The sequence below is a fragment of the Triturus cristatus genome, chromosome 6 (genome assembly GCF_964204655.1).
Source record: "Triturus cristatus chromosome 6, aTriCri1.1, whole genome shotgun sequence".
Lineage (NCBI taxonomy): Eukaryota > Metazoa > Chordata > Amphibia > Caudata > Salamandridae > Triturus > Triturus cristatus.
In genome coordinates, this window is record NC_140589.1 from 510,570,569 (window position 1) to 510,597,491 (window position 26,923).

Sequence of the window (26,923 nt, forward strand, 5' to 3'; positions counted from 1 at the left end):
AACCCCCCAAGTTTTTATCTTGATGGGGAAAAAATAGAACAAGTTCCAAGCTTTAACTATCTATGGGTGGTCTTTGACTCAAAGCAATCTTGGAAGGCAATGGTGCAGAATAGGGCAGTTCGCATGAGCAAGAGCATAACTGCAATTTTCCGCTTTTCGAAAAATTTGGGCAGTAAGCCAGTGCCGGAAATGATAAAAATGTATCTAGCTAAATCAAGATCCATTGCCACTTATGGGGCAGCCATTTGGGGGATAGTGGACATCGCACCCCTCCAAGTAATAGAACACAACTTTATTAAGCGGCTGCTAGCAGTTCCAACAGCTTGCAGCAACATTGTCGTTCACAGGGGAGTTGATCTGCCCTATTATCAGCGATGTTATTAAACCGGTCCCGCTCTCTTTGTTGCTGTCAATTTGGAAAAGGAACAGCATTGCACTAAATCAATGGATTCTGAAAGACATTCTGTCCTTAGATCATAACCATAAAATCCCTTGGCTCTCCTATGTTAAACATACTTTGACATAACTGGGGCTACGGAATTGTTTGTCACTCCAAGCCATTATGAAGGTTTCCCTAAATCCAGGCTAAAGGAACTTTTTACCAAGAAAACTGCTTCCGATAGGTGGGATAGATGTAGGGGGAAAACTTCTATTTTGACCTATTATGGTCTACCACACTTACAGCAAGGGGTACCATCGTTCCTTTGCTTTGTTGAGAATACTCAGCACCAGTATATTTTAACTATATTTCAATTGAATTATATACGGATAATGTTGGGGTATCCATCGAATGTATTCTCAATCTCACAACTCCTCCATTGCCCGAGCAATAACAAGTCACCTCAATCAATCTTGCACATATTGTTCTTTTGCACTTTTTATTCAAAAGATAGGAAACAGTATATTATCCCTCTGATAAAATTTAGCTCTTGCTCCCCAAAGTAGGCTCTTGCTACATTACAAAACTTAGAAACTCAGTTTGTTTGTTTTACTATGGTCTCCTTCTTACAAGCTGCGTTAAGAAGTCAAAAGGCCATCAATGAACCTCCTCTCTTACCAGAATGAAGTTACATCTGGGGTGGACCATAACTTTAATTGCTTTCCGCGTTCAGTTTTTAATGTTAGCTAGATTTGCACATTCAGCCCCTGCATGTATGAACAACACAAATGCTTATTGTCACTCGTGCAGAGTGTCACATTTAGCATGTATGAATCAGTTAACGGTCTATTTGTGGAAATTAAATTTGTTTTTATCATTGGTTTTATTTTTATGTATGTTATTTACATATGTCTTAACTTTTTTGACCCAATACATGGAGTTCTGGCAAATGGTTTTCTTCATCTGGAAACATTTAAACTCGTATTTTTAGGCAGTCTTGTCCATAATCACATCTGTATTTTGTGGTACGCAATATCAATTATATACACTGTTTTATTCATGTACTTTTATGCATTTAACCAAATGTGATATAAATAACGATTTGATTTTACTTCTTATAAGCATAGGGCTTCCAGCCCTACAGTAAAAGGATAAGACATCTGATATATTTGAGTTAGTTCAACCGCTGACTGTCTAACCTCGTATCGCGGGTAAAAGTCAACGGATGATACCCAAACATAAATAAAGTGTAAAGTGCTACTGCAATAATCATGTATACTGCCAGTATTTGACCAAAATAAGCATGGTTCCTATGAGATGGTGGCGTGTGTCCCTGTGTAGGTTCTCTGGTTTCGCGTTGGCATTAAATATCCTCTTTTTTAGCTTAGACTGACTTGTTGACTTAAAGACACCGCTATACAAGTCTTAGTGGTGTCCTAGCTTTGATTTAAAATAAACAGGGGAGGCAAAGAATCTCAATGGGCGTGCTTGATTAACCTGTCTTTCTTTTCTGTTTCCTTTGCTGCTGAGCTCAGAAACTTTATCGCCTTACATGCCAATTGGACTGTCGAACCTTCTAATGATTTTATACCGGCGGATCTGCAGGTTCTTATTTGTTGTTGCTTCAGAGTTGGCCGTAATAGAGTTTTACGGAGAGGTAGTAACACTGAGCAAGTGCATATTAGATGGAGTTGTGATTCGTCACCATAACCGCAAAGGCGGCATTCCAAAGTAGGCTAAGATAGTTTCCATTTTGGTACAAGGTCTTTCGATGGATAAACTCCGAGCCTCAGTAACATCAGGGTGAGCTTTTTTTATCTTGAAAAGCGTTCCAGAAGATACGGTTGAGGTTTTAAGATTTATATGTTGGCATCACCAACCACGCGTGGGTTTTGTGCGTTAAAGTTGCTTTATCCATTAGCTGTGATTGCAGCCTAATGGCTTTGTTAGTCATTTGTTTGAAATCGGGGTAGGCAGGTATTGTCAGCCAAGCCTCATCCAACTTTAAAGGTGAAAGTGATTGCCTTAAAACAGATTATACTGAATTATTCAATCTGAATTGTTTTTCGACTTCCAGCCAGCAGTGATGGGCATGGGAGTTTGCCTCTGCTGCCCTCTTTCTCCAGTAAAACTTAATGAGGGCGCCTTGTCTTTCTATCACTGAAAATCTCAAGTACATGCATATGCCAAATAATTGAGAGCTTGATAAGTGACAAAATCATATGTTTAATTATTTATAATAGACATTTGAATTCAGTCCGTGCTTGTCATGCACACTTTAGTGCCACAAACTGCAGCGAACAGTGAGGCAACCAAACCAAGAAGTGTTGCGTTCTTAAGGCTGCTTTAAAAAACGCACAGGTACAGAACAGTTTTGGGATGCTCTGGGATAACGTTAGATTGGGAAGGCTGAATGTTTTATAGATTCTGAGAGGAGTCCGAGTCAACAAATAAGTCAGAAAAGACAGGACACCATTCCATTAATTCGAGCCTTGGAAAAATCGGATAATCATTGATAAACTAAGCAAAAACATGGAAGTTCTTATGTTCTTCTGGGAAGGTAGCAGTTGCACTGTTATGCCTACCAAATGCCATCGGCGTAACTTGAATACGTTGCTCCTCAAACTAGAAAGAAATGCTTTCTACAACGGAGAACAAATACTCTGTAATAAGAAATAAAACCTGAGGGTATATAAAAAGAGCCTTCATATACAGAAGAAAAGTATTACGCTATACCTTGTTCCATATAGTACAATACGAGTCTGGCAAGAGTCACCTTCATAATGTTCTCGCCGTGCCCTGTAGTTGAACAGGCACCAACCAAATTGTCAGCATAGCCTCCACTTCCTGTACAAAGGGAAATCATATGGAAATATTTATTATCGACAATTAATTACATTTCTCTGTAAGTATAACAAACACTAAGCACGTGGAACGATAAATAATTGCCACCCCCCCCGCCCCCAAATCACTAATGTAAGTACAAGGTAACTGAAAACAACTAACGAGGCAGTGGCAGCCAGCTCACTGCACTGAGCAGGCAACCAAATCTGTGCTCATCAGAAATATGCAAAGATAGTTATAAGCCAATATGGGCCTGAGTTTGGGCAACCGACTGCTGGAGGAGACGCATATTACCCGTATTAGGAGCATTCCGCCTCAATGAAAACTAAGTTCAGAGCAATGTGCCCATAAACCATTTTATGCAAGACCTGCTGTTCTTGTCAATCGGCTTTGCTTCATCTTCACTTTTATTTTTTACCTCTTCTTCCTTTCCTAAGATTAGCCACAATTCTTGCCTTATTTTTCATTCTGTTTGATGAAGTGCACAAATGTTGTCTGATTTCTTTAATTCCATACCTCCTATTAAGTATGTCTGTATCAATTACCAAGCACTGACTATATTCTTTCTTCAAAAGCACCAAAATCACATTCTTTCCTGTTTCCAAAATGGCGTTTAGTCCCTTAAGCACAGTCTGTATACCAAAAGTATTTTGTGAATAAGAAGGGCTCGTAAGTAGAATTTTTGTGCATGGATGCTGAAAATATATGAGAAAGGGATAGAAGATGAGGGTGGCTGGAAAAGTATGCACGATTTGCCCCCTTACCTTTCGAATTGGGCCTTTCCTCACCAGTCTGTTATTGCACCAGCAATCACAGAGTATGTACTGCACAGCTATTTCTCTCGAGGTTTAAGGAGAACAGTGGGCTGTGCGTGATGCACTGACCAACCCTGTCAAGCCATGAATATAGTAGGTAGCTCCCTCGACAAAAGTGATCTGCTTCCATTGCTACGCCAATCACACACAACTGAATATAAGATTTGACCAATTCTCCCAGTGCTTATTTTAGCAAGATCCATATCTCTATGGTGGGACAGTTTTTGGATCACGTTTTGAGCTCACCCTCTCCTCCAGCAGAATGAGTTGGGAATTTAGATATTATAGTTAATATAAAAAGGGCTAACTTAAATATTGCTTCAGACCTTACACAATATCCTGCACCTCTTATCATTGGATTTAGGTAAACCATAGCAGTGATTCATTCTACCCTACATTGATTAGTCTATCCAGGGCTTCTTGAATATCTAATCAATATATTATTAACCAACTGCATCCCGTTCAGAAAACAGTAGTCAGACTGTTATTGGCCAGTCTCTAAAACACCATATGATCGCTCACCCCACAAACTACACTTGCCTCCAATTCACAAATGAACAATTTTCCTAGGAGACGGTCACAAACCCAGACATGAAACATACCCTGTGTTTCTTCAGTCCCACTTCAAGAAGCACATCACTTCATTCAAGAATCCTTTACTCTTTAGTTGTACTGTTTTTACTTTTCGCATGTAACACAGGCATTTTTCAGAAGAATGCTTTACCACTTGAGCCAAGCTGTCAAGGCCAAGTCAGGGATTCTTTACTGAAGGAAATTGTTGCATACCCTGTAAGTATTGTTTCGTACCCTGTAAATATCTGTTCGCAGTACTATAAAGTCACATGCTTTGCATACTCTGGTCATCTAGTGTGGGTTCTGTCATTACAACTTGTTTTTCTGCGAAAAAGCGCCAACACGAGATGACAGGGGTGTGGAAAGATAGCTTCATAAATATACTTGTCCTGTAACAAAATCCACGTGTCCCTTTGGTGCAATGTAGTGCACCGTCAAATAATGGCAGCACTCTCATTATAAAAGAGCTCCGATAATAGCCTCTCTGGTTATGACAGGCTCATAGTATAGAATGATCTGAATACTAGTAATTTCTTTATTTTGTCTCTTTTTTGGCAGATCTACCCATTCATCCTTTCATTCACTCACCGATATCTAGCATTTTACCTTTACATTGGCATCCATTCATTCTTTCATCAGCCTTTCACCATTCTGTTTGCACATCCATCCATCCGCCCATCCATATCAAAACCCATCCATCCAGCCCCAGACTAATCCATCCATTCATCTCAGCCATCCCTCCATCCTTTCACTCAACCATCCTTCCGCTCATCCATCAATTTACCCTTTCACTCATCCATCCTTCCGCTCATCTATCAATTTACCCTTTCACTCTTCCATCCTTTCACTTGCTAAACCATCCACCCTGCAACCCATCTATCTTTTATCCTTTCCTTCATCAACACATCCATCGTCCATCTACCATCCCCGTCACTCATCCATCCTTTCACTCATTCATCCATCAATCTAGCAAGCCACACTTACACTCACTATCTATCCACCCTTTCACCCACACATCCATCCATCCTTTCACTCACCCTTACATGTTAATTATGGGCCTTTGTCTGCTGAGCTGCTGACAGAAGAGGCCCATCAAGAGCTCCACCCCCGCTGTAGCATCTAAAACGGGGGGTTCACAATGCCCCTGGCCAAACCTATCCTTCCAGCTCCAAATCTATCATTCAAACTCATCCATCCCTCCTTCCTTCCATTCATCCATCCATCCACTTTTACCCCCTCCATCCACCCTTTCACTCAAACCCATCCACCCTTTCACTCATCCCTCCATCCATCCATCTGCACTTCCATCTTTCACCCCATCATCCTCCTTTTCCCTCATATCCATCCACCCTTTCACTCATCCCTCCACCCACCCTTTCATTCAACTATCCACCCATCAATCTATCCATCCATCCATCCTTCCACCCAGCCATCCGCACACCCACCCACCCATCCACTCTCTCTCATCCATCAATCCACCCATTCATTCAGCCATCAATCCTTTCAATCATCCATCCACTTTCACCCCATTCATTCACACTTGCACTCATCCATCCATTCTTTCACACATCCATCCTTACATCCATCCTTTCACTCATTCATCCATGTAAATATCCATCCACACTTTCACGTCAATTATGAACCTTTGTCTGGACCTGCAGAAAGAAGAGGCCCATCAAGAACTCCACAGCTGCTGTAGCTGCTACAGCGGCGTGTTCAGATGCCCCTGGTGCACGCACAAAGTGAGACGAGGGGCCCAGTGCAAGGACAGAAATGAGGGTAAGCCTGATGATTGCATTAATTCCGCATGGGGAAACTAATGAGCTTTGATGTAAGCCCTGGATGATGTAAGATATGAGAGGCCAAGGGAAGCGGGTCAGGGCAGTCAGAGCGGGTAGCAGAAGGGGATGGTGTGGGGTTAGCAAGTACAGGCACCGGGTGAAACATAAGGTATATAGGAAAGGCAAAGTGCAAAGAAGGGTTGTGCAGGAGCTGCATGAGAAGGGAAAGCATGGCGCTTTACTGTAGCCCCCGGAGTCGAGGGTGAGGAGGGATTTTGGGGCCGATGAGGCCCAAGGGTGAAGCACAGAATAAAAGGCAGGGGGTCACAAGGTTCAAGTCAGAGCAGGAGCCGAGAGGCCAATAAGGCAGCCTCTTACATTCAAGTGATGTGAGTGTTCTGGAGCTGCAGAAGCTCCTTGTTCCTCTCATGCTCGTAGAAAATGAAAGGACCAGGGGAGTGCCTGGAAGCCTCACAAGAGCCTTGGGGAGAAAGCAAAAAGACTATTACCTGACAGTGCTGTGGATGTTCTATACGGAGCTGCAACTTTTAGCTCAGTTACATCATGTAGTTCTTCTGCTCTGGGGAAATTAAAGTGCAGGCCCCAGCTTTTGCATTGACCCTTTCACTGCCAATAAACTGCTCAGACCTACTTATTAACTGGTTGTGACCAATAGGGTTGAACAGCTGTGTGTCGGATAAAAGTAAGACTGTCTACTTGTCCTTTGGAAAAAATAGAAATTAAAACCTCTTGCCCTTGTAAGAAATCTAGATGTCTCAGGCGTCGGGAGATACGAATTCGCCACCCCTGCAGATGTTGTGTGACTTCTCCATTAGTCCACAATGGGCACATACTCCAACTTAGATTGTTTTTCACTTACTGGGTGAAAGTGGAGTGCAGAGTAAGAATTATGTGCCCGGTGCATTAAAATTTGGTAAATAGTGCGTAATTAAGACTTCTAGTGAGTAGGATGGCTGGAAGTGAATCAACATGACTACACACTATGAAAAGATGCTTACAGGGCAAGTAATATTTTCAGTTTGTAGCATTTGTGTCTGTAGGTACACATGCTTTGCATTGTCTTTCAAGCAGTTTCCTCCCAGCCGTAGCTGGCGGGCATTGAAATAGTCCTTAACACAGTCTGGCCAACCATAGCTTGTTGATGAACTAGTACAATCACGCAGTAATGTTTCAACTATGTGTGTGCTGTTGACCAGGTAGTTATTTTACAGATGAACTCTCTTTCTGGTGGATACTACAAATGCAGATTCCTCACCTTGGAACACCGCTCAGGAGCTAGACTGGACCTGAAAACTTTTCTCCAGCAATGCTCCTGCACACTACTCGGTGGCAATGTACCGCCCTAGAAGTGACAGATCGGAGCCGCATTTAAACACCGCCCCTGGATGCTGACGTCAGTTTCTTATTTTTTCCTTTCCACATCCTCTGATGCGGGGTTGAACAATTGTTGGTACCAGTGTGCTGATTCCTTATTTGGGAGCTTTATGGATGCTAAAATAGGCCATTCCACAGAAAATGCAGGTGGGAGAGTACAGAGGAATCTACGGCTCCATCAGAAAGGAAAATGCTACTTACCAGTATTCATCTGTTCTGGCATGTAGAGCTGTAGATACGCATACTTTTGCATTGATCGCCATCTGGTGTTGGGCTCGGATGTTTGCACTTTGTTATTGTAGAAGTCTTTGTAGTCACGAGATAGGTGACTCCTCCTTTGGTTAGTAGTGCGCATGGGCATCGACTCCATCTCCAGATTGTTTTTGCCATAAAGGGTGATGATGGAGTTACTTACAAATAGAAAAGTTGTCCATGTGTAATGTATCTAAGCAAGATAGTACTGCAACACATATAGGTGCCCGGGAAGGCGGGTGGGCGTATGTGGATCTACAGCTCTACATGCCAAGAACAGATGCATACTGGTAAGTAGCATTTTCCGTTCGAGGCATATGAGCTGTAGATTGCATACTTTTGCATGGACTATACAGCAGATACCCAGTTAGCGGTGGCTACCTGTATATGCTGCAGTAGTTTGAAAAAGTGTTCTTAGTACAGCCTGTCCCACTCTAGCCTGTTGTTTTGCCTGCACATCTACACAGTAGTGTTTTGTCAAAGTGTGCGGTGTAGACCATGTTGCGGCTTTGCAAATGTCCTCCATGGGGATATTTCCTAAGAATGGTAGCATATTTGGATGCATTTAACTATGCACCTGGCAATTCCAGCTTTTGATATAGGATTGCCCTTATGTGGTGGTGAGAAAGCTACAAAAAGTTGTTTAGTTTTCCTGAAAGTTTTTGTCCTTTCAATGTAGTAAAGAATAGCTCTTTTGACGTCAAGCGTATGAAGAGCCCGTTCTGACACTGAGTCTGGTTGAGGAAAAAAGACTGGGAGCTCAACAGACTGGTTAAGGTGAAAAGGCAAAACTATTTTAGGGAAGAATTTAGGGTTAGTCCTAAGAACCACCTTGTTGTGATGTATTTGCAAAAAAGGTTCTTGTGTGGTTAAAGCCTGGAGTTTAATCCCTCTTCTGAGAGATGTGATGGCCACAAGGAAAGCTACTTTCCATGTGAGGAATTGTAACTCACATTTATGTAAAGGTTCAAATGGGAGACCCATGAGCCTAGTAAGGACATTGTTTAGATTCCATACTGGAGAGGGATGAATTCTGGAAGGGATTATCCTTTTAAGGCCTTCCATAAATGCTTTGATGGGAGGTACTCTAAACAGTGATACGTGTTGTCTGTTTTGTAAGTAAGCTGCTATAGCAGCAAGATGTAATCGTATGGATATGTATGCCAGATTACATCTTTGTAGATGCAGTAGATAACAGATAATGTTTTGAGTTGGAGCATCTAATGGATTGATTGTGTTGTTATTGCAGTAAACAACGAATCTTTTCCATTTAGCTGCATAGCATGCTCTAGTGGTAGGACGTCTAGCTTCTTTAATGACTTTCATGCAGTCTGGTGGGAGATTAAGGTAACCAAACTCTAAGACTTCAGGAGCCAGATCGCTAAGTTCAGTTGAGCTGGTTCTGGATGTCTTATCTCTCCATGGTTCTGTGTGAGAAGCTTTGGAGAAAGGTGCAACTTATGGTGTGGAACTAGTGAAAGTTCTAGCAGTGTTGTGAACCATTGTTGTCAGGCCCATGTTGGAGCAACCAGGATCATTTTGAGAGGCTGTTATTTGAGCTTGCGCACCAGTAACGGAATGAGTGGGAGAGGCGGAAAAGCATACACAAATTTGCCTGACCAGTTCATCCATATCGCATTCCCTTTGGACAATGGGTGTGGATGCCTGGAGACGAAGTTTGGGCATTTTGTGTTTAAATGTGTGGTAAACAGATCTATGTCTGGGTGGCCCCACATTTGAAAAAATGGATGAAGAACTTGCTGATGAAGTTCCCATTCTTGAATCTGCTGTTGTTGACGACTGAGCAGATCTGCTATTTGATTGTGTATTCCAGGTAGATGCTCTGGTGAGAGATCTATCTTTTGAGGAATGGCCTATCTCCAAATGCTTTGTGCTAGGCGTGAAAGCTGTAGAGAGAGTGTGTCCCCCGTTTTTGTATATAGTACATTGCTGTCATGTCCGTCCGGACGAGGACAGTTTTGCCTAGGAGATGTTTCTGAAAAGCCTTTAGGGCAAGAAATATGGCCAGTAACTCCAGGTGATTGATGTGGAGGAGTTTTTGTTGAGGGGTCCACATACCCTGAATGGTGTGGTTTAAGTGATGAGCTCCCCAGCCGGTGAGTGATGCGGCTGCTGTTAGCACTATTTGTGGAACCCGGTCTAAGAACGGCCGCCCTTTGGAAAGATTTTGTGTGCTCCACCATTGCAGAGAGCGATATGTGCGGCTGTCCAACACCAGATCTGTAAGTTGAGCTTGGTTCCATTGTTGTGCTAGACATTCTTGTAATGGACGCATCTGGAGTCTTGCGTAAGGGACAATTACGATGCAAGGGGCCATCATCTCTATTAGCTGCATGAACACTTGAGCTGGTAGGGAGTGTTGCGGTTGAATTTTTATTATGAGGGCTTGCATACTGGCTATCCTGGCTGGATTGGGGTATGCAAGGGCTTTGGAAGTATCTATTGTTGCACCTAGAAAGTGTTGGGTGTGGGACGGTTGGCAATGTGACTTGGTGAGGTTTATTGTGAAGTTGTGCAGCAGCTGGATTGTGTTGTGTGTTTGTTGTACACAATCGCTGCGTGACTTGGCTTTTATGAGCCAGTCGTCTAGATAAGGAAACACATGAATGTGTTGTCTGCTTAAGTGGGCTGCTACCACTGCGAGACATTTTGTGAAGGCTCTGGGTGCTGTTGTGACTCCGAATGGAAAGACTTTGAACTGGCAATGTTATCCGTCCACTACGAACCATAGGTATTTCCTGTGAGCAGGGTGAATAGGAATGTGGAAGAAGGTGTCCTTGAGATCTAGAGTGGCAAGGAAGTCGCCTTGTTGGAGCAGCGGGAGGACCTGTTGTAGCGTGACCATGTGTAAGTGGTTGGATTGTATGTACATGTTTAACAGTCTGAGGTCTAATTTGAGAGTGCCGTCCTTTTTGGAATTAGGAAATAAAGGGAGTAAATCCCTGAACCTTGATGATGTAGGGGAACTGGTTCTATTGCATACTTTTGCAAGAGAGAGAGAACCTCCTGCTTGAGAAGCATGAGATGTTCTGTGGACACTGGACGTTGTCTGGGAGGTATGCGGGGAAGGGGTGGAAGTGAGTTCCAGACAGTAACCATACTGGATAATTTGTCTTACCCACCTGTCTGTGGTGATGGAATTCCAGACAGGTAGGAACTGTGATAGTCTTCCCCCGACCGGAGTGGAGTGGTCTGGGGGTAGTGGAGGGAAGTCACTATTTTGTGGTGGGGGAGTTGCGGGTGTTAGAACCACGTCCTCTCCCTCTGTTATTGCCTCTGTAAGTCCCTCTAAAATATTCTCTGTCAGGGGAAGTTTGAGGGGGGCTTTTGTAAGTGGAAGAGGTGTTTTCTTTGTCAATTGTTTTGGAGGCGCCCCTATAAGAGGAGCAACAAAAAGAAACTCTACTAGTTGTTGCCTGTAGAGCTCCGATAGATTTGGCTGTTTCTGTGTCCTTTTTCATCTTTTCTAAAGATGTGTCCACAGTAGGTCCAAACAAGTGTTCGTGATCCAAGGGTTGATTGAGGATGGTAGACTGCACCTCTTGTTTAAAACCAGATATGCGTAACCACGCATGTCTGCGTAGTAACACACTTGTATTAATTGTGCGGGATGTTGTATCTGCTGCATCCAGGGAACATTTAATAGAGGTATTTGTAATCAACTTTCCCTCTTGTATGAGATCATTTGCCTTGGTCTTATATTGGTCTGGAAGATACTGCATGAGCTTTTCAAGCTCATCGTAGTGAGCCCTGTCATACCGCGCCAATAAAGCTTGTGAGTTGGCAATACGCCAAAAATCTGCCGCCTGTGACTCAACCCTTTTACCTGATGCGTCCAATAGTTTAGATTCTTTGTCTGGCGGAGGGGCATCACCTGTGGTTTGGGAATTTGCCTGTTTACGGACATTTGCCACTATTAATGAATCCAGGGGGAGTTGACCCTTAATGTAAGCTGGAACGGTTGGAGCTGGTTTGTATTTCTTTTAAATTCTAGGATTGAGCACTCTAGCCCCAACAGGATCTTTAAAAACCTCAGGGGCATGTTTAATCATCTCTTTTAGCATAGGGAGAGTATTTGTTGTTTTTTGAGGCTGTGAGAAGGTCTCTAATTAAAAAATCTTCCTCCAGAGGGTCTGAGTGCAGTTGAACTCCATGGTATTGTGCAGCTCTATTTATCAGTTGCGCAAACCCTACGTTGTCATCTGGAGGGGATGGTCTAGAGGGATATACATCTGGCCCAGATACATCTGGGACATTATAATCACCCCAAGAGTCATGAGGTGTGATACTGTGCGTGTCATCGTCAGTATCGCCATGATCATGTGGTGGGTCTATGTCCTCCTCCCCACCCCCTATATCATCATCATCATCATCTTGTGGTGCAGGTGAAAGAGGAGGAACTGGCGAGTGTGCTGGAGAGAGTGTTATGCTTGGAAGCTGTGGAGGTGGAGAGAAAGTCCTCATAGGTGAGGTGGCTGAGTCTTTTTTCTTTAAGGGTATCTCCGGTGTTTCTGAGGTGTCCAATTTCCTCTTTTTAGGTGGTATAGAGGTGACGAGGCCGGTAATGGGGTCAATATGGAGTGTTTTTTGCTTCGGATGCGGTGGATCTGGATGAAACAGTTCTTTTTTCGGTGCCGAGGACTTAGGCTCCGAGTGATGTTTTGGCCTGTCATCTTTAGCTTTAGGAGGGTTTTTTTGTGTCCTTCTGCTTAGGTGGAGTTTTCGACTCCGAAGATTTGGACAGCTTTTTTGGATCCGAAACCTTGGGTTGACTCTGTTTCTGCGCAGAAGAGTCCGGTGTGGGCGGTACCTTGGTTTTTTCTTTCGGTGCCGAAGAGTCTGATGTCGACGGCACCTTGGGTTTGTGTTTTGGTGCCGAACATGATTTTCCAGTACCGTGGTGTGGCTGGCTCGATCAAGAGCTGCCTGAAGGCTTTGTAGACTTCGGAGCCGGGCCCGGAGGCGGAGCTTCTGAAGTATTGTCACAGTGGCGACCCAGACCCGAAGGTGAAGGTGTTACCGGAGCCTTGTGTTTTTTCAGGGCAGGGGCGTTGACATCAGTACTCGCGCTCCGTTGACCTGGAGTAATCGTCTAGTCTTCTGAGTCCGATTCATCGGCTTCGGAGGAGCTGGCTTGTTCATCTCCTGTCTCTGGTTCTGGATCATCGGGGCCTGCCTCGAAGATGTTGTCCGGCACCGAAACGGTTGATCTCAACATTTCATGACGTCGAGCCTGGCTATCACCTATAGTTTTCTTGGACCTGAAAGAATCACAGGCCTGGCAGTGTCGGCTCTCGTGTTCTGGGGAGAGACAAAGGTTGCAGACCTTGTGGAGATCTGTGTTTGGGAATTTAGCTCCACACTTCCATTTTTTAAATGGAGTGCTTTCCATATGCTGGTTGATGGCATCGATCGGCTCAACGGCCCGCGTCGATGACCGGACTCGAAGATTTCGTTGGAGTTTGTATATGCGTCGATCGCAATCGAAACAATAGAGAGCTTTGCGCGTCGAAGGGGAATCGAAAACGACACCGACCCGGAGCGCAGCAAATCACATCCGAACCCAATGGCGGAAAAAAACTATCTGGAGATGGAGTTGATGCCCATGCGCACTATTAACCAAAGGAGGAGTCACCTATCTCGTGACTACAAAGACTTCTACAATAACAAAGTGCAAACATCCGAGCCCAACACCAGATGGCGATCTATGCAAAAGTATGCGATCTACAGCTCATATGCATCGAACAGAGCGTTATCGAAGGTAAGGAACTTGTTCACCTGACAGATACTTCTAACCACACATTCTTCACCTCAGAGTGTATACCAAAGCAGTATTTAGCTAGGTGGAGGGTTTGTGGAGTAGACAAAGACCAAAAAGTCTAGCAGGACCAAGCAGGCGAAATGTCCTTCCCACCAGACCTAGCTGTCAAGGCAGCAGTGCTTCCTCAACAAATGCACCAATCCCCATGCCGCAGCCTGGCAGATTTCTAGGACAGGCACTCTGTGTGCTAACGTAGTGGTAGAAACCTTAACCTCGGTGAAATGGGCTCTTCTGGTGGCTGCTTGTTGAGTAGTGTGTAGCGCACATTAATGCAGAGGACTAGCCACCTCAAAGGGTTCCTCTTCTTCACAGCTTTGTCAATTCTTCGCACCACAAAACTCCACATAAAGATGATCGTTCAACCGGTGTTCTTTGTTAAAATCAATATAAAAGCTTAATTTCTCTTTTGGCATCTAACCGATTAAGCCTCTCCTCCTCAATCAAGGGGTGGTGGAGTAAAAGAATGGTGGCAGGGTGATGGATTTCCCAATGTTGAAGTGCATCATGACAGGCCGCCCGAGTCCTCACCACCAATTTGTTTGGGAATAATGTAGTGTAGGGCAGATGCACTGTCAATGCCACAACTGCAGATCGTGAGCTATCTCCTCTAAAATCTGGATAGCATCCAACAGATTCCCAAGATGCTGAGCTCACTGACACTTGTGATTCCACTGTAGAGCCCACATGTGCCACCTGGAGTAATCAACAAGGAGGATGCAGCCTCAGGCTGCTCTCATCAAGATCCAGAACAGAGGCTGAAACACTGAGATAACAGCCCAAATGTCTTGGACAGAAAGCCCTGAACCATACGGTATCCAGAATAGTTCAAAAGAATTGAAGCTTCTGCTATTTGACTGTGAGCCCCAACAATGTCAGCAGGTTTGCCATTATCTGGAGGTGGTTTACGACTGACTGCATAGAGCATGCCTTCAACAGTCAGTCATTGAGGTATGAGAAAGTGTGAGCATTCTGAATTTGTCCTTTCGCAGAAAGGTCTTTAGAGGTCAAAGCTCCAAAATAGGGCTGAGACCTGGTCCTTCTTCAGCACAAGGAATCATTGTAACAATCCTCTCTTCTTTAGTGTCCAGAAAGTTCTCGATCTCACCTTTGGAAAGTAACACTTTCACATATGATATCAGAATGGGCAGGTGCTCTATTAAAAGTTGCTCCGATCTGGGAGTAATATTGGGCGTGCGCCAAGTTGTCAATGGTTATGTTTTTCTTTGATCATTGTATCATTGTTTCTTATTCTACTTAATATGGATAAGCAGCACCTTTAACATCTTGGTTGCACTCCATTTCGCAGCAAGTATTTGACCAACGTCTGCAACTTCATCTATGCACCTTATGTACCGAAATAAAAACAAGTTAAAAAAAATAAAAGGTTTGGTGGGGCAAAAAGAAAGGCTACGGCATAGTCATGCTGAATGATTTGCAGGACACATCTGCTGGACATGATGGAGAGCCACCCTTGGAAGAAGTGTTGAAAAAGGCATGAGCTATCAAAGGTCATATCCATTACAGAGTCTTGTACACCTCCAGAAAATACTGTGGAAAATATCCACGCATGTCAGCGGGGCACAACACTGGTGCTAACCGCCATTACCAGAAAGTTTGAGAATCTAGGCCAGCTTTAATCACATATTTGGCTGCGTCTTGTCCATCATAAATTGTCTCAGCCAAAGAAGCCCTAAGGTCTTCGGAGACCACTGACAAGATTTCGCTGGCCATGTCTTAGAGGGCATATGCACAGCAACCCGATAAGCTACATTTATCGATTGTGATGCCAGGCTAGCAGATGAGATGCCTCAATAATCTTCGACTCCCTATCTGGAGGAGATGTAGGGAATGAATTGGGGTTTACCTTACTGATTGAAGCATGAAACACCGGGCTCACTGGAGTAGGGTATTTAGTAAGAAAATCAGGGTCACCTGGAGCTAGTTTGTGGTACCTGGCCACTTGCCAATTCACTGGTGGGCAGGGACTAGGATTTGTGAGGGCCTTGTTAAATGGAAACAAGGGCTCAGATGCAGCTGGCCCAGTTTGCACAATTTTCATAAGGGCCTTCTTTTTGGTATCGACTGAGGGCAGCTGTAAATCCAGGGTCTCAGCTGTCTGTTGGACTACTGCTGCAAATGATACACTCACTTCTATTGGTGGTCCAAGTAGTTTCAGTACAGGTATCAAGCCCACTGTCCTATTGTACTTCTCTGTAAAAGTTGTCAACTGTATACCATCATTATCGCCAACTTGGAGAATACCTTCTTTACAGTCAGACCCAGAAAGATAATGGAGCCTTTGCTGGAACATATGTCCTGGTAGAAGTGCGGGCTCAGAATCAGGCTGTATAACAACCAGTTGCTAGAGTCGGCTAGGTGTCGAACATTAGAACCAGCACTGGATCCTCCTCGGGTGCTGATGGCACAGGCATCGGTGTCAAAGTGGAAGGGCCCGGCATAGGTTTTGGAGACTGTACCAGAGTAAGTATGGGGCATGGACTGGATCCCAAGGGAGTCAGACGTCCCACAGGTTGGATCCGCATTTGGGAACTCAACTAGAGGTCCCTGTGGTGCCTTGGGGCTTGAAGGTGCATCAGAGGGAGCCAAAGGTATACCAAAATATGCAGTAAGGCCTCAATCTACTGCATTACTGTCAATGGTTCAGGAAACTTAGCGTGCACCAAGATCAGTTGGGTAATCTGCTACCCATCCGGGGACCTACAGGAAAACCGACTGACATTGTAACACCCTCTATTTGTGTCAGGAAGGAGTTGAGTCCCCCTTCATTTTGTTTTGCATTTGTACTTTGATTTGGACTTTCCGGAGCTAACTGAAGTTGACCTCTTGCGGAAATGGCCTTGCAAGACAGATCAAGTCTGGGCCTGTGATTTAGAGTGGGAGCAGGAATTAATAGAGGGCTGTGATTTCTTCTTATATTTGGCAATATAGCAAAATGCCTAGACAGCTAAAGAACAATGCACCACACTACCAGCGAGTCCCTTTATTAAATCAGACCACTGCCGACCTCTGTATGCTGGCTGTCAAACAACCCAACATAGGAAGATATATATCAAATAAGAAATGCAACAATTACATCAAATCCACTTCCAAACATCTTTAGAACAAAGTCCAACAATCAAAGTATAGCAGTATGTATGGATTGTTGGACTTTGTGCTAAAGATGTTTGGAAAAGGATTTGATATAATTGTTGCCTCTTTTATTTGATTTATATGTTTGACTATACCCAACTTCGTTTCTATCTCCTGGATTGCCTTTAGGTACACAAGGGCAGATTTATTGCACAACTTTAAGTAGTGTCTCGAGTCCAAACATCACATGACTGATATCTGCTTTTGACAAGAATGGCATGGTTTGAAACCTGTTGCTTTTGGAGGGGCCATAGTTTCCTAACACATTGGAATTAGTTTGGAAGTCGTCAGAAGGACAACCAAATTGGGAGCAGGACCTCAGAGCTGCATCAGTGTGCAGAGAGGTCAAATATATGCAGTTCTGATCCGTCACTTCTGGCGCAGTATGGTTGAGCACAGAAACACATGACACCACCTAAAAGTGTGTGGGAGCATTCCTGGAGAAATGTTTTCGGATTCAGTCTTGTGCCTGGGGAATATTCTGCTGTGAGGTATCTAGGGTTAGAAGTATACACCCAATAGTGACTCAGTTTTTACAAGTAGTGTGTACCCTGGTGATGCAGGAAGTATACGTTTAGCCTTGGCATAGCAAATTAGTATGCATTTGAAAATGCACCTTGCAATGCCTAACTTAGAAATAGGGGGACCAGAGCTTAGTTTGAGTCGGTGTATTCTGGTGCTTGGCACAGGCACTTAATTGTCAACATTGGCGCTTCTGACAGTCTGCCACCAGGTGGTGCTGTCTGGCTAATTTATAGATCACCACAACAGTTAATTATTAATTCAATATACATTAAAAATGACTATTATGTGCCGCCCAAGCCATTCTTATAGCTTTGGGGGCCGGAAATAGTCAGAATTATCACACTTGTAGGAGTGTGATCAATAGTAGCTGTGTTGTTACTGTCATTGGCAGCATAGCAGGGGCAATGTGTGGTACAAGCTGCAGTGGCCTCCTAATGAGAGCCCTGGCACTTTTCATTTTTTTTTTGTACCAAACTAAGCACTGAGTGGGATTCTTATAGGATTTAGCAAAAACAACAAAATGTTGGTTAGGTTTGCAGAAAGACTTAGTTCCATCAATACAATACATGTGCCTGTTATAAATTTAAGGTGTGTAATGCTCTTTTTCTAAACTCGCTAAAGCAAAACTCTAAGACCTCAGGTGCCAGATCGCTAGGTTGAGTTGTTTGGGCTGCTTGTGCAAGGATTTGGCATGCTGCCATGCGAGAAGGTCTGGCCTCACCAGAAGTTTCTAGTAGGGACTGATGGACATCTCCAGAAGCATTGAGGACCAGGGATGTCTTGCCCAAGTTGAGGCAACCACAATGAGGGTCATGTAGAACTGTCTCATCTTTTTCATCACATAGGGGCTGAGTGTAAAGCTTCGACAAATATCCCTGACCACTTCACCCAGGGGACCTTGCTCATGGACTGTGGGCGTGGAGCAGCAGCTGCTCCTCTGCAATGCCCCACTGAGAATGAAAAATTAAATGATAATAAAACAATTCTATTATCATTTTACTTTTCACTGGCAGTCAATGCTGACGAGTGGGGCCATGCAATTCTCTCAACACCAGCCAGGGACTGTTGAGGAGAAGTGGAGGGCACTTGTAAGTGTGCATGCCAGTTTGGTTAGGCCAGCCAAACAGATGTGCACTTAGAAGTTCTCCATCTAGCTGTACAATACAGCTGGGTGGAGAAATGGCACTGGCTCGCAGTCCCTTTATGAGCGACTAACCAGGCCGCTCAGACCAATCCAGGTGCTACTCGCACATAATAAGAGGAGCATCTGGATTGGGTGGCGAGTCTGGGAGCTGTGCAGACGGAGCGGCAAGGGGAGAAGCAAGTACGTGCGTTTTAAAAAATATATATTATTTGCCTCTGCGCTGCCCCACCAATTCACCATTTTATTCTGGAAGCAGCCGCTGTTGGTGTGGAGGCGAAGCTTGGGCTTACTACTGGAAGCACTTGTGCAGGACTTGATGGTGGGGTTCCCATTTGATAATGAACTTGTTGATGCATCCTGCTTAACCGGTCTGCAAAGTCATTGCCAACCCCACAAAGGTACAATGCCAGGAGATGAATTTTGTTGCAGACTATTCTGTGCCAGAACTCTTGTGCTAGTGCAGCCCTGTAGTAAATCACTGTCATGTTGTCTGTCCTTACAATAACCACCTTGCCATGGCCAAGCGAGTAGAAGTCTTTTCTTGAGCCGGGTGAATAGCAATGAGCTCTAGGAAAAGTGATGTGCCTATCCTGCTGAAAGTTGGAGGGATTCAGTGGGCGGGAGCGGGGGTGAAGAGAAGTAAAGATGCCTTGGAAAGTCATGTCACCAAGATGAAAGGCCCAACCAATGGGCTCATCAGCCAGGTATAACTCAGTTTTCCGTGACACAGGACCCATGTCTGGGCACACCTGTCCCATTTACTGTGTCACACTGAAGTACAAAAAAAGGTGAAGGATGGAATGCTTGAATGAATCTTAGCTACACCCAACTGAAGAACTCTAATCATGGCGATACTGGTCTTGGGTTGTTTGTGTTACAGCTCAGCGAGGCCCTGTCCTGGAAGTTCGGGCAGGACTGTTCCCATCAAAGCAGGGTCAAGGCTGATTTGCATATGCCTGGGTCCAAACTGAGGTGCCATGGTGGGTGAAAACAATGGACTAGACTAATGTAATGTAATGTACAGATGGATTTGTAGAGTGCTGATTGTCGAGGGTATCCAGGCCCTGGGTGATTGCCATTGGCTGAGATTAATGATAGCATCCCATCCAACACCCTACTGCTTTTTCAGCTGATCCCCTAAAGTGTGACTAGTATGCCCAGATGGGGGTCCAGTGCTCACTGTGCCATAGGAACCAAGCTACAATAGACCGAAGAGCTCCGATCAGGGCAAAACCAGTCTTGTGTTGCTTGTGTTTTGGTTCAGGAGGACCTGGTCTGGCAGTTTGGACTGGATTCTACCTATGTCATGATCACCTTGGCTCTGCCTAAGTCCTTAGAAGTGGTCAGGTTTCACATAATGATATCCTTGAGCATAGTAAGGGAATGGATATTGTGTTCTGCCTTTGAAAGCGTCTCCACCAAAAAATCATCCTTATTCTGTGGCGGCATGCACCTTGACATTATGGTGATGGGCAGCCCCCTCTGAATGACTACAAGATGTGCAGTACTATCTTTGGAGGGGGCGATGTTTTGGTTAGAAAAGACTTGAGATCTGGATCTTCTGCCAGGTCGCTGTTGTATTCATCTACGTCCCATGCCCCAGCAGGTGGATCATAAGGGCAGTCGGAGAAGGAATAAACTACCTATTAGGAGATTCTTGAGGAGGAAGTGTTGAATATAGCCATGGAGAATTTGGAGGAGGAGGCGGTGGTGGTGACTGCCAGGGTGTGAGAAGTTTTGGCAGGGGGGGGGGGATTATAGCCTTGCCTTTCAAGCACAGATTTCTCCTTAATAGTCTCCCTTTATTAGAAATTGTAGGGAGGGTGGTCAATAGTTTCTTGTGGGACAGCCTTGATGAAATTTTCCCTTTCTCTGGGTGTATGACACTTTTGGTTGGCATAGAGTTCCTCTGCTAGTCTCTGAAGCATGGCTGTCTTGGACTCGTATGCCTTGGTGTCTACTTGGCACTCTTGTGAAGTGCTCTCTCCATCAATTTCAGCTCTGAAGAGGGATGCTCTCTGTCCTTCAGTCACGATGAAGTCAATGGGTGTAGCAGCTCGATGCCCTTCATCAGGAGCTCAGCTCTGGTGCCTTTTCTTGAAGACGTCTAGAGCCCAAAAGCGGTGGTGGGCCAAGGACTTCTCGGCCTGCTTGGGGCCCGATGCCATAGGAGTTATTCTCTGCCTCTGTTTTTGGGTGGGTGCGGCTTTGCTGCATGGCTTGGTGTTGGGTTAGTTGTCACGGCCCTCAGTATCTCATGTGAGATCTTGTCAGTGTTGTCATCGAAGGCACATACTCTTGACCTTTTCCCTTAGTGGTAGTCGAGGACAAAGGCTAGGGACTGTGCGTCAGTTGAACCACTGGTATGCCAGAGGAGCTCGTCTGCTTTTTCTTGATACCAGGCACGCCCTGTTCACTGAAGATGTTGGGCTTCTCAGAAGATGTTTTTTGCTACATCTCGAGGAGCGCCAAATGCCTTTCTCTTCAGTACCTTAGAGTTTTCTTTTTAAGCAAAACACGAGGCATAAGCTGCATGACTCGTTGTGGTTCTGCACTGTGAGCAAAATTGTGAGGATGTATTTTCTATCACCCCTTTTCCTGTCAGCATTCTTTACAGTGAGCTACCTGATGATTGAAGAGGACTTGGCTGAGTCGGGACCAGGTCCTCGTAAACCTGGGTGTTGGGCAATTAGTTGTGGTCAGTCAACGAAGTGTGGTGCAGCCATTGGAATTACCACTCCCAGTGATTGTTATCCAGTTGCAAGGAGAAGAACAGTCAGGTCCAGGAAAGCAACAAATAAGCTTCAATCTCGGAGTCATGTATCTACAGCCAAACTTGCTACAAACACCGGTGTTCTTTTTAAGAGTCAGGTAGTTTCTGCTTTGTTGAATATCAGACACAGATGTTATCATGACACTGGACTCTTAATTCTATAATTTAATAGACAGATTTCAACAGATCCAGTCCTTCAAATGTATCCACTGTTCCACCTCTCTCAATACTGCAAACTCGGTTCAAATCCTACCTCCAGAGGCTCCCCTGTAACACAATTTCTGCTCCCGGTCCTCCCCAGCCCTGCCCCCTTTATGCACTGCCTGCTATCCCCTGTGCTGAAAAGTCTTTTCCATTTTTCCCACTTCATACTCTCAGCACTGCCAGCTAGTACACTTTCCACATTTACACCACTTTCCGCACATGGTCTCATTTTACCTAATCTTCTTTCTGGAACGGGTCCTTTATACTGGCTGCTGACCACGCAATCGCATTTGTCCAGGCACTCCAAGTCCAGCAAAGCATAAACTTTAAGCTACTATGCACAAGGCCTTCTAGGATTAATTCCCCCTCTATCAGCAACATCTTATCTTCCACTACCAACTCATGAGGAACTTAAGGTCCTTCATTGCCTTTGTCAAGGTGAGAAAGAAATAATGCCTGCATTATCATTTTGATATCTATTTTGGATGGGTATGGTTTCACCTTTTTCAGATAGGAAAGCGGATACTATGCTGTCTCTGTTTCTTGGTTGTGTACTCTTTGAAAGAGAGGTCTGCATTGAGGATAAATCAAAAGATTTTCACTAACTGTCAGCTGAAGGAGAGGTAAAGCCGTCTAGGTTCACCCCCAGGTTGAATTTGTGGATAATTAAGATTGAATCTTTGGAAAATCTGGGTGGTCTATGATCAGGAGGAATTCTGTCTTTGTTGTATTAAGCTTTTAGGATGCACTGGACAGCCAATTCTGGATTAGCACAAGCCAGACTCTGTGTCCCCTTACTGATACAAGTCAAGAAAATTCCGAGGTACAGTTTCTTCAGCTGCTGATGTATCTTAATGCTGCTGCTGGACAGTAGAGATCCAAAAGGATCCAGATTTAAGATGATTGCTCCCTATTGGAATCCAAAGGAGGCACAATGTTTCTTGGATCATGTACTATCTAGAGGAGCTGATCATGGTTAGAGAGATAAGAGGACAACCTTTGTAGGACTTTGCTAGAGATGCCAAAGCATGTTTCCACTGTGTGGATCAAATAAAGTTGGTTGGGTGGCTTGAAAGCCTTAGTGATTTCAAGGAGGATCCACAGTCAGAAGCCAATTGTGACATTGACAATGAGTCAGTTAATTGAAGGGTGGCAATCTCCTTGATGCAGAACAGTCTGTCGCCTCACTGGTAGCCCTACAAGAGGCTGTTCTTCATGAAACGGTCCAGCAATTATTTTGATATTGCTTCCCTGATAGTTTTTCTGATGAAAGGTGGATATGTGACAGGACAGTAACTATCGGGATCTTCTGGATGCAGGGTAGGTTTTTTCAACAGAGAGACAATATTTCCTGCTATGAGACTGTCTGGAAAGCTGTCTTAGCCAATTGAGAAACTGACAGTGTCACAGGGGGGAGTAAGAGCATTTCACAAGGATAGTAGAATGAAATCTCTGTTGAAGGTGGCCTTGAGGGAGCTGAAAAAGTAGATGAGTTCCGCCTGTGAGAGGAGGTTGAAGGTTGCCTGCTAGGGGTAAGAGCAGTGGGGAGGAAGGCAGAGTTGATGTTTTGTGCTGTTGTAGTACTTCTGGTTTGTTATTTTCTTGGAGAAGTGGAAGTTGATGGCATTTCACCTGTCTGAATTCTGGACCGGTGAGTCAGAGTGGGCTGATTCAGTGCTTGAGAGGCTTGAATACTTATTTGCTTTTAACAGCCATTTTGTTGATGGTGATTTTCTAGAACTTGGCTTTGGCTAAGGTAATGGGGAATATAAGTGCTAACAGGGTGTTTCAAGTTGGATGAGTCCATCAATGTAATTGGTCTAACTATTCCTTTGCATGCCTGTGCATGGATCACTTGAGTGTACTGTGGTGCAGAGGTGTGGGTTTAGAGAATAATGCTTTAAAGACGCATTTAGTTCAACATGGCTTTTCAAGGCAGTGTTTTATACGTTAAACAGTATTTTTCATCCAATTGGGACTGCGGAGAGTTTGAAAGGTAGCCTTCATGGTAAGGCCTTGAAGGGGTAATATCTTTGTTTGTCTTATCTTGACTGACATTAGTGCATTGACGTGAACGATAGGGTAGGAAAAGTGACCATTTCCATCCAGGAATATGGAGGGCTTACACTGGACTGAGAATGAGGCTGTAATGAGGAGGATGGGTATTTTCTCTTTGAAGAAAGTAGGTTAGTGAGGCTGCTTGGTGTTAAGGAGTGCAAAGAAGGATTCTTTCATTGTATTAGTGCTTGCATGACCAGGCAGGTTGAAGTCTTTGTGGAATGTGGGCGTGTAGAGCTGAGGCAGATATGATGAGGTCCAGGATTTTTTCAGAGAAGCTCTTGTTGGGATTAGCAGGGGTCAGTACATCAGACTAAAGGAGGCTGGTGTCAGGTGTGAAACTTACATTCCTCAATCAAGAAGAGTTAAGGATGTTGCAGCCGGCAGGAACGAGGACATCTAGGGTTGAGTGAAAAAGGGTCTGAGCTAGAATATCTTTGGTGAAGACTGTATCTAGATTGTATTGCATGATGGAGTTGGCTATATCAGACTAATATTTAATTGTAGAGTAACCAGTGATGAGAAAGAATTGGAAGGTTTGTATTACTGGATGTCTGAATTAACTAGTGAGTAGGATGTGGATAAGATGCTTTGTGTCTGCTGTTCATGTCTATATGCATGTGTGTAAAGGTTGGGTGTGAGTATGGTTACAGGGAGTGGTGCATGGAATGTGATGCAATTGTGGTGGTTTACCGCAACAGCACTGGTCCTGGCTCAATACCCTTTCTGGCCCATGCATAACCAACTAAGCAAAGTCCTTGTACCCCTCACCATGGAAGTGCATGCCAGATAGGTCAATCTCTTCTAGAATACCTCTAATTGGCTGCTAGCTTTAGTGGGGGATGATGAAACAAAGATGTCACCATTAACAAGTGGACGTTTCTTGATTTCACTTTCTTTTTGACAGGAAGAGGCTTCTGCTCTCCATCTGACTGGTGGGACATCTTGGGGCTGGAGCAGAAAAGTGGCTGCTGGTGCATGTTTCAGTCTCAGGAGCCAAGGGTTTCTTACTTTAACTGTAGGTTTCCAACTGTGATGTGCTCCTGCCCTGTTATTATCAGTGAGGGCTACTGGGCATCATGGTGTGGACTAGAAAGGTGACAAGGTGAATGTTGGAGCGCCATGTGATGAAAGGGAACAGTGAGATGGTCAAGTAATCTGGCTTTACACTGGTGGGTGAAGATAAACAATGCTTGCATATTTTTACTGGTAGAAAATATCTGACCTCTAAGCTGGCCCCTTTTGGAAACTGCACAGACAATATGACCAAGGGTTAAGTTACTAGATCGATGAAGGAGTGAAATTACATTCAAAGTGTCAAATCAGAATGACACTATTCGGTTAAATTGCTCTCTACAAATGACATTCACTCATATAGTCATTCAAATTTCTCACTTCCTTCCTCTGCCAAAAGCAACTGTCCAGGGGCTAGTCAGGTGGTCAATCCATCCCTGTTCTTTGTTATAAGATGGACAGTAGGCTTAATGTCCACTTGGCAGCTCTTAGTACCTTTGATCAGTATGTTTCTTATATGATGGCTCCTACCTATGCATGGAGTGTCACCAACCCTTCCGACCATTTTATTAGTCAGTCCTCCTGTTGATGTTGCACAAGCAACATTTCCTGCACTGTCGATGGCAACTGCACCGACTGTCCCAAGCCCACTGGCAAAACAAAAATAAAAATGTATTGGTTAAGACATGTATATGACAACATGGTTCCATAAATAATCTTTGTGGACAGCAGATAATGCAACTGAAAGACGAGCATGATTTTAAAGTACAGAGTAATCAAGAAAAGTCAACAATGACCAACATGCAGCTTTACTAACATATGTTTGTCATATTTAATTCTAAATTGAAACAGAAAGACAAAATTATTGTTAAGATTCTCCCTGTTGCAAAGCCTGATTACCATAAGCATGATACATGTTTAAGAGTTGAGACGAGCTGTATTTGAGAGGCTTACAAATATTGGGGGAGGGAGACTGCCCATTTCAAAGAATAATCTAAACCTGGGTCAGGGTGAACCAAAAAAGTCACTAAATTAACCAGAACTTAGCCCTCTGGTAGGTATCACACAAAGCAGACAGGCTTAACTTTAGGTCAAGTATTTAGTAATAAAAATAGAGAAAAAGTAGAGAAAATCTTAAACAAAATGACACCAATCTAATGAGGGGAACCAGAGATATGAACTTTTATCCTTAAAACATTTAGACAAAAAGTACCAGTGATCATCAATGGTCATGTAGGACCAGTACTTAGGTGCAATTTGAGGCTGACCACGATGGAGCGTGAGTCAGATATAGCAACAAGGTTCATTCTAGGTAAAGATTTTACCTTCTGACTTGGTCTTTCAAGTCGCAGGCAACACATGTAAACTTCTAAGACCCCAGGTACTAGAGAGAGGGAACTTTGAGACTTTCCTGACATCAGGCCAACAGTAAAGTATGTCTAAGACCAGTTGCCACGTCATTTAGGCACTTTAGGAAAAAGGCTCCTGCCAGCCTATAATGTCCATGAAGGCCTGTCAACTAACCCCTGGAGTACACTTCTTTGTCCTGTGTAGAAGGGGAAGCTGGTCCAGTCCTCCAGTCCTACTCTCAGAGCACAGACAGCAGGTCCAGCCCTTTCCAGTTTTTCTTTGGGCCCAGAAGAGTTCTGAAAAGGGTGCCTGAGGGTGCCGCATTTATACCTGGTACAAGCTACTGAGCGGGGTTGACTCCTTAAACACTGGGTAAATATTCATATGGACAATCATACTAATATTGTCAGTAGTTCCTATTTGCCTTACTGAAAACGGGTCCAAAATGCCACGTGTCAGAGAACTTTCAAGATGGCAATACGCTTCGGCCACATTAAACTTGGACTCTGAGATTGAGGAAGTGTGTGGTAGTGTCATAGGGAAATCACAAGTACCCTTCCACATCTAACACTAAAACCCAGTTTGAAGCAGGCAGTGTAACCCACAGCAACCCAAAAGAATTGTCTTTGCATTCTGGTCCCTTTCTTTCAAGTGTGCCCCAAGTGTTACATGTGGCTCAATAGACCTGTCAAGCAGGATCTGATGGTGTGGTGTCACAGGATGCCCACAGCCCCAACTCTAGATGTTCAGTGATTTTGAGAGGAGTCATCACTACTAATTCAGGTCTGCCTACTATATGCTCCGGAGAGGTATTTCACAACAAT

The 26,923-nt window shown here is 44.2% G+C and overlaps 1 protein-coding gene across 7 annotated transcripts in view; it reads right to left on the bottom strand.

The window, feature by feature from the left end:
- ASRGL1 (asparaginase and isoaspartyl peptidase 1) overlaps positions 1-26,923 on the bottom strand; it is a 339,793-nt gene that overhangs the window by 37,598 nt on the left and 275,272 nt on the right. For 5 of the 7 annotated variants that reach the window (XM_085610928.1, XM_085610930.1, XM_085610926.1 and 2 more), the window contains exons 5-6: positions 25,281-25,399; positions 3,116-3,226 (exon numbers count right to left, since the gene is read on the bottom strand). In XM_085610928.1, coding sequence (XP_085467054.1) covers positions 3,116-3,226; positions 25,281-25,399 — 230 coding nt within the window. The remainder of the gene's footprint in view (positions 1-3,115; positions 3,227-25,280; positions 25,400-26,923) is intronic. The other 2 variants (XM_085610932.1, XM_085610933.1) reach the window with 1 other exon arrangement.